The 12,883-nt window shown below is 40.5% G+C and overlaps 1 protein-coding gene across 1 annotated transcript; it reads right to left on the reverse strand.

The window, feature by feature from the left end:
* Positions 1-337: 337 nt before the first annotated feature.
* SERP1 (stress associated endoplasmic reticulum protein 1) lies at positions 338-5,319 on the reverse strand. The gene is made up of 3 exons (XM_063441010.1): positions 5,080-5,319; positions 4,316-4,391; positions 338-630 (listed from the first exon to the last, which is right to left on the reverse strand). Exons 1-3 carry the CDS (start codon positions 5,161-5,163, stop codon positions 590-592), a joined length of 201 nt encoding a protein of 66 aa, XP_063297080.1. The 5' UTR covers positions 5,164-5,319; the 3' UTR covers positions 338-589.
* Positions 5,320-12,883: the final 7,564 nt, after the last annotated feature.

Consider the following 12,883-nt stretch of genomic DNA (forward strand, 5'->3'; position numbering starts at 1 on the left):
AAAGCTCCATACCCCAATACATGAGGCTATCTTAATGTACAAAGCCTACAAGGACAACATGTGAAATTTGGAGCAACACTACAAACACAACCACAACATTTTGCAGCATAAAAATAGAAAAAAAAATTCCAATTATTTAAGGATCAGTTTTCCAGCTTTTGATTTTTTTCCTTTTTAAATTAAAAAAAAATAACCAAATTTATACAATAAAAAGGTAGAATATTTAACACAAACAGCTGTCAACACAAGACTTACTAGACTACATTTATCTACATTGCATACAAATTAGTTCCACATCAATTGACTTTTCACTGAATAAAGTAGCTCCACAACAGCAGAGAATCTGCTTCTTTTTATTGCTCTTATGCATATGGTGCTCTTTAAAGGCACTGTGGCATGGATTAGAAAACTTGGAATGACTTTGGTGGAATAATTTGGAATGACTCAGATGAAAGTTGTAGTGAGCAGTCATTCTGGAACAGGCAGTTATGTGAAATCTTTTTTTTCTTCTTTGCCTCAGTCAACGTATCACAAACAGTTCATATATTACTTCACAGGAGGAAAGTAGCATCAGAACTGGTGGTGGTATTTACATGCCCATCCTAATACTCTGGATAATCTGGAAAATAGCTGAACAAAGAAAACAAGACAAGAGTAAATACAGAACAATTCGATTAAAAAAAGAAAAGAAAAAAATAAACAACTTTATTATACATACATCTCTACAGTCTCTTTCTGCAAAATGTAGGGGGGGATAAATACTTTTTTGATTTAGCAGAAATGGGTCAGGATGCGCCAGGTCTCATTTTCTACTTGCGACAAACACAAGTGATATAGGATATTTAACCCCTTAAGGACCAAACTTCTGTCATGTGTCCTTAAGGGGTTAAAGTACTGGACATGGTACACGGGCTTATTTTCTACAACAAGAGTGTACAAATCAATACATTTTGCTAGCAATTTTGATATAACAATATAGTACCATCCCCATATATCAGTCAAATTTATGCCAACATGTGTGTGGCAGGGGAGAACAGGAGAGCACGTTTGCTGACCTCCGTAACAAACTGTACATTTCCTGTAATTACTGCTCAAGAGTGAGGTGCCAATTAGTTCAGGATCATGGGGAGGGTGTTAAAAGTTAGTGTACAATTCTCAGAATCAGCATGATGGGCTGCCCTGGATGGAAGGTAAGCTTTTTTGTTTTTTTAGAATAAGCAATTACATACAGAATTTAGCTCTACAATAAATGTTAACCGATTATGGGGGAGTGTGCAGTTAAAGCGACAATTTGAGCACCAAGACCACTACACTTTACATGAAATAGCAAGGTTTATTTACGTCTGTCAGGAGGCCTCTAGTGTGTCAGTCAGGCAGCCACTTCTCTGTAAAGACTTTCCATAATTGAAAGCCTTCATGTTCTGCATCACAGTGGCACATTGGATTCAATTTGGATAGGATGATGATGGGGGGGGGGGGGTAAACTGGACGCCGCCACTAAAAGCAACTTAGGGGTTAAACCAGCTGTTCTCAAACTGTGTGCACACAGGGGTGCCTCAGAATGTTTCCCCGGTGCTATGATTATAGCACCGGGGAAACATTACTGCTGAACAGGGGCCCAGTTGGGTGCAGCGGTCCTTTAAGACTGCAACCAGACCCTTGTACTGTTGGCCGGCTGGGAGAAAATGACAGCCTGTCACTTCCTCCCAGCATCATGCAGGGAGACAGCACGGGAGGAGGGAGCCACAACATGAGGGGAGAGGAGCATGAAGAGCTCCAGACCTCTCACTCCCACAGCAGCAGGACTCCAAGCCACCATCCTGGCACATAAAGTAAGCTGAAAGGAGGGTGGCTGGAGATAGATAGATAGAGAGATATATAGATATATATAATTTTTTAAAATATATTATAGATATATTTTTTTTAAATCACTTGTATGTGTATGAGTGTATATGTGTATGAGAGATAGAGATATCTTCTGCGCACACATCTGTTTATGTGCGTCTGTGTGTGTTTTTATGTCAGTGTGTGGGCATGTATCAATGTTTGTGTGTATCAGGGTGCATATCTATGTGTGTATGTGTCTGTATCTATATGAATGTGTGTATGGGTCAGTGTATTTATATGCATCTGTGTGTTCATGTGCATGAATATCTGTAAGTATGTAGTGTATGTGCATACATCCAAACAGTCCAACACCATCACAACATACAAGCACACTCCTGCAATCTAACTCAAATATTACATACACACACCCCTGCATTCAAAGACAAATACATCACACACACACACACACACACACGTACATCCGCATTTAAAAGTGAACATTACATTCAGACACACCCCTGCAATCAAACGCAAATATTACATACAAACACAATAACTATATACAAGCACCCCTTCAAACATTGTCATTTTTCTAATGCAACAAAACCACTTCATTAAGATTAATTGGTTTATGTGCTTAGAGTGTCCCTTGAAGAATCAAGTAAACCATGTCAATATGGCAATACAAAGGAATAAAACACTCCAAAGAGTTTAACTTTTTCCAGCTTAAGGGGACATACTTCAACTGGTTGAAATGCTGTAGGAGTAACTGCATGTGCCATCTGGATTATTTTAAAGAGATTGATGCAGAAAAGTGTTGACTAAGAATTATAAAAGTGCATATTTCTCTCGAAATCAACACTCACACAAGCAGGACGTGAGTGCTTCTCAGAGAACCACTGGTTCAATTCTACTCCATGAGAAGCATTGTTGGTGGATTGCAGCAGCTCTATGAGACAGCACCTAATCGGACATAAGCCATCAGTAATGACGACTTCACAAGTGGCAGTTCATCTGCGAGTCTGCCTCAGAGCTGTGATAAACGTAAGTTTATTTTTACCACTTCCAATGCAAAAAATAAAGATAAATAAGATCCTAAGTGAACATGTTGGTGGACATAGCTGCATTTCCATGACAACTGGCAGGAAATGAGCAAATCCTGTTTTAATCAAATGGTGGGGGGTACCAAATTTGTATTACTTTTAATTTAGAAATTAATAAAAAATTGATGAAAATTAAAGAAAAAAAAAAAAGTGTGTGAAGTGGGATGAAAACATCTGCATAACAAAAATATGTCCATGTTTTTAGGAATGGCTGTTATGCGCATTGCACAGCTGGTAAGGTGCCAACAGAAATTTTCTGAACATATGGCAACAAAACAGAGCCCAGATAAACCGTATACAAAATACACATGGCATTCTGGTTCTGAGTAAAGAATTTTATCTTCTTCTACACTTTAAATGAAAGATCATCCAACACCCATGAATACAAATGGCACCAACAGATTTTAATCTATGTGTTTCTGATAGATCATAGACAACTAAATGGGCTCATATTTCTGAAATAAAATGGTGTAAATTACCAGCAGTCAATTCATTATCAATATTTAACCCCTTAAGGACACACGACATGTGTGACATGTCATGATTCCCTTTTATTCCAGAAGTTTGGTCCTTAAGGGGTTAAACATGGGGTTAAGAACTGCACACACACTACATAGAAATAGAACAAATGCAGAGTTTGTGCTCTCATCCACTTAAAACTGCCTACACAGATTTAATAGTAGACTTACAATACACAGTTATTGCTAAGCAGACATGCAAATGTTTTACGTCACCTAAAGTATTCAGTAGTGGAGAGGAAGCAAATTGTTTAGTAGGTCGTATGACTAGGCATGCATGAACGAATATATATATGTTGCATATGTGGGCAGCAAGCAGTGACACTGTTGGAAGAGGATCCACAACACAGCAGCCACGCTAGTTACATTGATGAGGCTTCCGGGGTGTCTCCAACAGCTGTTAATAGACAGTATCAGAACTGAAACCAGAATTAGCTGATGGAAGGAATTTGGGGAGGTGTATGTTAGAGAAAATCTACCAGAGGCCCTGATCACATGTATGAAATGACAGGTTTAAGATGAGAAAATAATTGTTCCGGGGAATACATGACAAAAGATTTCATTCTTGGAATCTGTGCTGGTATAAAAAGTACAAACTGGGGAACACAGATTTAATTCTGTGAATACATACGTGCCAGTATTAGCATACGGAGGTACACAGATTTTATTGTGGCAACACACACTGGTACAAAAGTTCATACTGGGGTACACATCAGTATACCAATTTACAAATACACACAGACAAGTGAAAGCATGCTATTGATTTATGGAAATATGTGGATGAAACATTTTTTATGTATTCCTTAGAGATCAATATTTGGGCTGATGGGTACTAATCTGGATAACTCATACAGATCATAAACTCACCAGAGCCACACACCACGAAGATAAAGAGCGCCAATAACCAGGGTCCCACCGATGATTTTTCATCTGTTGCACTCCTCTGTGGGAAGAAAAGGACCCAGATCAGAACCTAGGGCTGCCATGCCCAATACCCCATCCCCAAGGATACCCAGCAAGCCCAGTACCCCCATGATACGCAGCAAGCCTAATGTCCCAATGATACCCATTACCCCCAGGATACCTAGTGCCACCATCCCCAATACCCTAGGATATCCAGCAAGCACAGGGTCACATCCCCAGTACCCACAGTTTCCCTAAATACCAAGCATGTCCAGTGCCCCCAAGATACCCAGTAAGCCAAGTACCCCCAGGACACACAATGCCACCATCACCAATATCCCTAGTTATCTCTCCTAGTGCCCCCATCCCCAATGTGTCCTAAGCTAGCCCAGTGCCCCATATGTCCTAAGCTAGCCCAGTGCCCCATATGTCCTAAGCTAGCCCAGTGCCCCATATGTCCTAAGCTAGCCCAGTGCCCCCATCCCCAATGTGTCCTAAGCTAGCCCAGTGCCCCCAAATGTCCTAAGCTAGCCCAGTGCCCCCATCCCCAATGTGTCCTAAGCTAGCCCAGTGCCCCCATATATCCTAAGCTAGCCCAATGCCCCCATATATCCTAAGCTAGCCCAGTGCCCCATCCCCAATGTGTCCTAAGCTAGCCCAGTGCCCCCATCCCCAATACCCGCTATAACCAGTTCCCAATAGCAGTTATCTCTCCCAGCCCCACATACCGCCGTCTTGGCCACGTTGCCTCTCTGCGTGATGTTCTTGCTGTGCTTTTCATTGGCCATGCGGATCCTCTGTTTGGCCACCATGGTGAACACTGTGCAGGCGGAGGGGTTACACGTAGGCAATGGGATGAAGCGGTGAAGAGACCCGGCCACCTCACGCTCTAAGGGTGTGTAAGAGGTAAATACCGACTCGCCGAGCTGCCAGCGTAGGCAATTCAACAGGCCACGCCCCCCACCGGAACTACGTTTTTCCAAGTGAAATGCACACGTAACCATAGATTGTGAAGTAGTCCCTCCCTCGCCCTGGACTGCCCTGTAATGGAGACACACGCAGGGCTGGGGTTCAATTCTCAGTGGCTCAGGGCACCTTGCTGCTAAAATAAATACATTACAAGTTAACACTGACAAGCCAGGCTAATGTCACCACAGGACAAAATAAAATATTCCTTTTTGTGTAGTCTGTTTTATTTACAAAACAGCGGTGTGTGGTGAAATGTATTTATTATTTATTTATAAAATATTTTACCAGGAAGGTAAATGAGTGAGAGACATTCCAAAAATACATTTACAAAATATCGAACAGGTTGTCCGCTGAACTGAATTGTCAGAAATTCAAGGTGAATTTAACATTTTAAACCAATATCGCCAAACTAAAAACAACAGAGATTCGTCTCTAGTTTGTTAATTTGGCCTAAATGGTTCATTACGTTTTTCACAATTTACGCTTTAGTAAATAACCTTGTCTGTGTACTACTGTGGAAAAATTATGTATACGTACATTAGTTGCGATGAGCATTGGTTTGACTTTTTTTTTTTTATATATATATATACGGTCAATATGGATAAGCTCAATGCAAACGGAAATTTTGGTCTTGATAGACCAATGTTTCAACCAATTCAACATAAACAGTTAATGGTTAAAAATACAGTGGTACCTCGGTTTACAAACGCCTCTTTTAACATCATTTTCGGTTTACAAATGAAAAACCATTGAAAATAATGCCTCGGTTTACAGTTCTTTGCCAGGATGCATTGCACCTGGGAGGTTTATAGCACCGCCCCCGTGCATGCTGGAGTCTGTGGGTAGCATGTGGCGTCGAGTGTTGAGGTGTTGGGGCGGTTTTTGCATCGATGGTTTTTACTGTGTGTTCTGCATTGTGGGTTGGTTTCCATGCCAACTCATTTTGACTTTTTTTCTGACCTCCAGAACGGATTAATTGGTTTTCAATGCATTGCTATGGGAAACCACGTTTCGGTTTACTCATTAAATTTGTAAACCGAGGTACCACTGAATATTTATTTTTAAAGTTAGAATGTGCTATAAAAGAACATTATGGGCACCATAACAATGCCATCAAAATTAAATTACTTTACTAGGTTGCACTCTAGTGCCAGATCTACCAGTCCCTAGAGGCATCCAGCTTTTTCAATGCAGCTTCAGGAAACCCGGAGTGATGATGGGCAGAGACGCTGCTCTAAGCCAATCAGCGGTGCACCTGCCCGGATGCACTCTGCACTTCCTGAAACTGAATTGAAGAAACTGGGTGCCTCTGGGGACAGGGAGATCTAGCATTGGAGAACAACCTCACAGGTTAAACTGTTTGAGAACGGTTTAAGCCCTTTAGGTAGTAACGTGCTAGGGACCTACAGGCACCATAACAACTTCAATTCAATGAAGTTGTTATGGTACCCATACAGTTCTTTTAATGTGTTAAGGGTACTGAGCCTTCCTTGTTTAAAACACAAATACTATAAAACTTTCCTGTACCGAGACACCAGTTTCCTTGTTCTTGTGCGGAAATATTTGGGACATAGGACACAAGATGCACGTAGCCCAGTATTTCTCTATGAGATGCACTGGAGACATTAAGTATCACCATGTTGGGAGTATAGGCAATGGTTTACGTTGTCAGAATAAAAGAGACAACATATATACTCAATGTCTTTTTTTTTTTTTTTTTACAAATTATATTCTAAAGTTTTTTAAATTTTACAAAATGTATTGAATACATCAGCTCTGGAAAAGAAGAGACCACTACAAAATTATACATTTCTTGAGTTTTAGTATTTATATAATAAATATTAAGAGCATTTTTGCTGTATACTATAAACGACTGACAAAAATTTTCAGAAATTCTAAATAAATTGTTTGGGTTTTTTGAAGCATTTTTGCAGAAAACGGCAACTGGTCAAGAAAGAAGATGCAGTGTTTTCAGATGTCTTATAATGCAAAGAAAACAAGTGCACATTGATTTTTAAACAACACAATACGAATGTTTTAACTGAGGAAGAGAGTTTAGAAATCAATATGTGGTAGTATAACCCTGATTTTCAATCACAGCTTTCATGAGACTTGACATGCTCTTCACCAGTCTTTCACATTGCTGTTGGGTGACTTTATGGAACTCCTGTCACAAACATTCAAGCCGCTCGGCTTTGTTTGATGCCTTTTGACCATCATCTTCCTCTTGACCACATACCAGGGGTTTTCAATAGGGTTCAGGTCTGGAGATTGGGCTGACCATTTTAATATGTATTCAACTACAAGCCCTGAGTAGATTATTGTGCCACCTGCATAGGTTTCTCAGTTTTTGTTAAATGGCCAAATTTAGCAAATGCCCAGATTTTGCTAATGCTCAGTTGTCACAATAATGCCCACTGTTTGAAGTTAATGAGACAGAAATATATATTTTCATTTAAGAAAACATTCCATTATACTTTATATAGGGCGTTTGAATCTTTTGTTTAGATGTTCTCTCCTACAATGGTTTTATTCTTTTTATTAATACAAGATGAAGTATAGAAACCATATAAAAGCTGAACTACAGCAGTTTCCCATTCCCTCGCCCCTGTAAATGCTATTGAAATAATATTGGAGTAAGTGGTGGAGAGGAGGTAAGTAAAAAAACATACTTCTGTGTCCAGGATTACATCATTGCCCCATGAAGCTTTGGGTTCTCTCATGCCAGCTTCTAGTTAGCGATTATTTTGTGCCAGAACTTCACATGAATCAGTTCCTCTTTAAAATAAGAGCGATTCCAAACACAACCAAGAAATAAAGGAACAAAGAGCAAAACCAAAAGATCTTATCCTTAACACCTTGTAAAATGAAGTGTATGCACACGTAAAGAAAGTGCTATAACCCTGAGCAAGAAAGATAAGGGGCAACAGTGCATAATGACTCATGATCGTCACACTATCCTACGCATACAACGAGAGGAGTTCCAGGGATTCTTTTTATCCTTACTTGAAAAATGGGATCTAGAGTTTACAAGCAGGGTTGCCAACACTAAGAAAAGCATTTGATCATTTTTTTGGTTGCTAACCAGTCCTTCCCATCACAATCAAAGCTATTCCTGTTGATAGTGATAGTGATTATAATGGGTTCATATGATAAAAATTGGAAGTGAAGTATTGTGTCAGGAAATAGGAGAGTATCGGGGTATTCAGAGGGTTTTGGTAGACTACAGATTGTATCAATATAGTACCCCGCAAGGTCTGCCATGTCAGGGTTTATGTGAAAGATTAAATCCTACTATATGGCATGGTTGGCGAGATTTATTTAACCCCTTTAACCCCTTAAGGACACATGACATGTGTGACATGTCATGATTCCCTTTTATTCCAGAAGTTTGGTCCTTAAAGGGTTAAACAAACCCTGGTGTTTGGTGAATGCTGCAGAAAAACAAAAAAAATTAGAAGTAAAAGTTTATTGTACTTAGACTATTTCATGTGAAAGGTGAACAGTCTGTAGAGCAAAGGTGCCCAATAGGTAGAACTTCAGGTGTTTTTCGTTCTACAACATCTGGACATCTATCTTTTAGGCCCACCTGCTGTTGGGGATACTGTTATATACAGTGATTCCAAAGTATTTCACACATTGTGTTGCTAAGGGAAAGCGAGAGGTAATTGATAGGGTCACAAGTGCAAAATGAAATTGGTTCTTTTTTTTAAATGAACAGATATCAAACACTGTCATATACTTGGAAGTCTATATACATATTCACCAATGAAATAAGTAGAAAAACATTGGTGAACTCTGTGAATTTTAAGTAATGTGAATCAATTGGTGTATCGTTAAAAGTAAGAAAAAAAGGGGGCGGGGCCTGACCTTCATGGCAGCAGGACGCACTCTGCCAGAGCTCCTCGCTTTACCGCCAAATCTCCTGAAAATATCGCCTCTCAGGGCTCTTGTTCAGCTACGGTTGAAGCCTGCTGCTTTCCTGTCATATGGGGGTCACTTATAGTGCCCTGTAATTCAAGCTTACCTTACAATCTGCAGGGGGCATTGTGAGGCCTAGTGCGGGTGCCGGATGGGGGAGACGGCCACTCTCCCAGATAGCCAGCAACTGGACCCTCGCTGCATTACCCTGCTGCCAGGTCCCGTCACCCTAGACCGGTGGGGGTGATCTGGTACACATCTGTGGAAGCCCCATTCCTCCTCAGCCGAGACACGTTGGTGCCACTCTCGATCTCACTACAGCATACACTGCGCTAAGATGGCAGGCGCCGCGTGCTACCTGGACTTCAGCAACAAAGCAGTCACAGTCCTCGACAAAATCGATTGCATATTTGCTGACTTCTGGGCCAAACTACACCAACGTATGTACCCTAAACAACATACCCAGCTGCCAAGCAGATTACCCAATAGTAAAAGACCACCACGATGCAGGTAGATGCAACCTCTAGGGGAGCTCAACTGAGACAACAGGCACACTCACTCTCCCCTTCAGCTGAAACCGCATCATGCAACTCCGCAAGCCTGGGTCCTAGCAGACAACTCTCTGAATCTCCCATGCTGAGGGATCAGTTGGAAGGATACCTCTGGGCACCATGGGTCCTAACCCTCTCCTCACAACAGGCATCGCCCCAGATACAACTCAGACGGGGTGTGGATCTGTGCCCTTGGCTCAAGCGAGAAAGTACATTTCCCTTGGAAAGTATAGGATGAGTTGCACCACCTCACAGCAGTCACAAGTTACAGAAACCTTCTGTTATGTCTCTCCTGATTGTCTTTCGTAGTTCTGCTATAACTGCTCATTCACTCTTGAGATTACGTTAGTTGCTGGACTGCTACAAGAACTAAGAAGTGCCTCCCAGATGGGCACAAGTACAACTAGGCTGCTCAGCTTGCTATATATATGTGTTATGCTTGTGCATTATCTTCTACACTGTCTATGGCAGTCTGAGGTTGTATGAGGTTGTATGTAGAATTGTCTCAGTAGGATCGTATTTAGAGATTATGTATGTGAAATAATAATAATATATAACAATAATTAATAATACATTTTTACCTGATCTCCTGCTTTCTGCAAGAGAAAGTATATTAACTGGTGGCCCTGGGGTGCTGCTTCTTGAGGGATTATGTGGTCTGCACATTAGTTTTTCTAAGTTTTCAGGTTTCCCTAAGCGTTCCTCTGGTCTGACGCTCGTTGAATGAGTATGAATGTTGCCACAGTAACCCCTCAGCAGTTATTCATTCTCAGAGTACCAGGCCTGCAAGAGAACTCTTAAAATGTTCCATGATGTGATTTAATTACTATTTAGTATTCTGCCAAATTGACAATATACTAAATGGCAGTATTGCAAAGAGGCCCCTGTCTAGCTTGGTCCTCCCTCCTTGACAGGCAAAACTCCAAGACCTGATCGAGATAGCGACTGTTGTGACTTTGGTAATTCTGCCACTGCATCAATCTCTTCTGAACAGGGTCTGCATCAATTTAACATATAGCTTCCACTGACTTGTAGGGTTACACAATAAACCACAAGTTGCCATAAATTGACATGGAAACTGTAAACATAAGGCCAAAAAAGCTGCCTTGTTCTCTGTTACCTATATTGATATTTAATAAAAAAAAATTCAGCAAGATTGACGGAGTAACTAGTTGGTTATACAAAAGGACGTCATAGGAGCAGATTTTGTCACAGGAGAACCTGCATATATACAAAAATAATGATGTGTTGCTATTTGAATACTTTGTAAGGATTTTTTAGACAATACCTGGGAGAAAGAAACCAAGATCAGCAAAAAGGAAAACACTAATATTGTAATACTTGCGACATCCAACCAAGATTTTCCATCCCTCCTCATACTGAGTAAAGGAGGGTTGTCCATCTTGACCAACCTGTTCCTTAAGGTATGCCCACCCTTTGTATAGAGGACAATGTATTATCTGAGCCAATTGTGTTCTGTATTTAATCATATTGTCAGCCACACTGCTGTTATGTAAATCTGTGGTGACCAAAAACAGACCCGACACTTGTAGAACTACATCTACTCTGACAGCTTTAAACCTGTATGTGCAACGAAAACCCTGTATTTAGTTTTATGGAATCAATGTATTTTTTTTCTTTTTTAAAGGGCAACTGAAAGATTTAGCTAGGTTCCTATTTTATTTTTCCAATGTTTTTTCCATTTAAACTTGACATTTTTTTTTTTTTACTAAAATCTCCACATCTTGCTCAGACTGCAACATTTATGGCACAATCTGGTGTTTCAAAAATATTCTAATTCCTTTGTATGAGATGTGTACATTTTTCTGCGAATTGTTTACCAATCATTAAATAGAGATTCCCTGGACTGCCAAGGAAGGGAAGCATGACTGCTGCCCAGGGAAGGGGGCTGGATCAAGGGGAAACAATGTTGCAAAATGGGTACAGATATAAGGGAGCCTGGGGGGGGGGGGGGGCACTTGCCACTTAGACGGAAGGAGAGTGATTGACAGCAGCTCAATGCCAGGGGAGCGGGAAGGAGGCCGGCATCGTGTGACGGGATACCTGGCCAGCGCATGTGAAGGCAAGTTCCAATTCGGATTGGGGAGTCGCAGCCTGCGTGGGCTGAAGGCGGAAGGCAGGCTGCTTTGGACTCTGGGAACTGAAAGTGATATCTGTCTGGTGGAATAATCACCCCCATAAGCTGACAGGTGGAAGTTAATGCTGATTCAAAAGTTAAATAAAGCTGTGGCATTGCCCTTATCCACTATACAGGTGTTGTGTATTTATTGGGCAACAGGAGGTTTACATGGGTCAGCAGTCATGCCCCAGACCAAATTAGCACCCTTCCAACTCTTTACATTAAGGTATATGCAAATTATTTTTATTTAACTTTTTTTTTATTTTTTTTTAAGTTTTTTGTAATTCACAGGCATGCCAGAAAGAGAGTGCAAAGCCCTGCCTTACTGTTACAGAACATTATTCCAGGACTCTGTATTGTCACAGTGGTGGGGCCTTTACATACTGATACAGACACTCCCTGCCCATTTCCTTTATTCTTTTCCTATTTAGCTCTTGTATCTATTTCACTCAATCCAGTCATGGAGGGGCTCTGTTGCAGAGTGTAGTCTGTTGGATAGATTTTATTAGGTATATTTCTCAAAAAAAAAAAAAAAGATGTAAATATAACACAGAAAACCGATCCCTCATTCCATGTACAATATCAAAATAATATCAAATTATAGAATTTAGGCATGCTTACTTTTCCCCTCATTTTCATTGTTGATTACAGTATTTCTGACTTGCTGTTTTTTGTTTTTTTTCTTTACAGCAATTATTGGTGTATTATCTGTGCTGTAGTTGCTTCAACCAATATCTCACAGCTCATATTTGAATCGCTTGTGTCATTTTGTGCAGAAATGCTTTGTACTGTCTTGATACAGGGAGGAAAGCGTGTCTTTCCAAAAAAAAAAAGTAAAGGATGCTGCAATACTCTATTACCTTGCACAATAAATATGGAAACGTAGTATAAGGAATATTTGTCAAAAAAAGATGTAATTCCTCCCAACATTTTCAATGTCAAAAGACCTGA

The sequence above is a fragment of the Pelobates fuscus genome, chromosome 2 (assembly GCF_036172605.1).
Source record: "Pelobates fuscus isolate aPelFus1 chromosome 2, aPelFus1.pri, whole genome shotgun sequence".
Classification (NCBI taxonomy): Eukaryota; Metazoa; Chordata; class Amphibia; order Anura; family Pelobatidae; genus Pelobates; species Pelobates fuscus.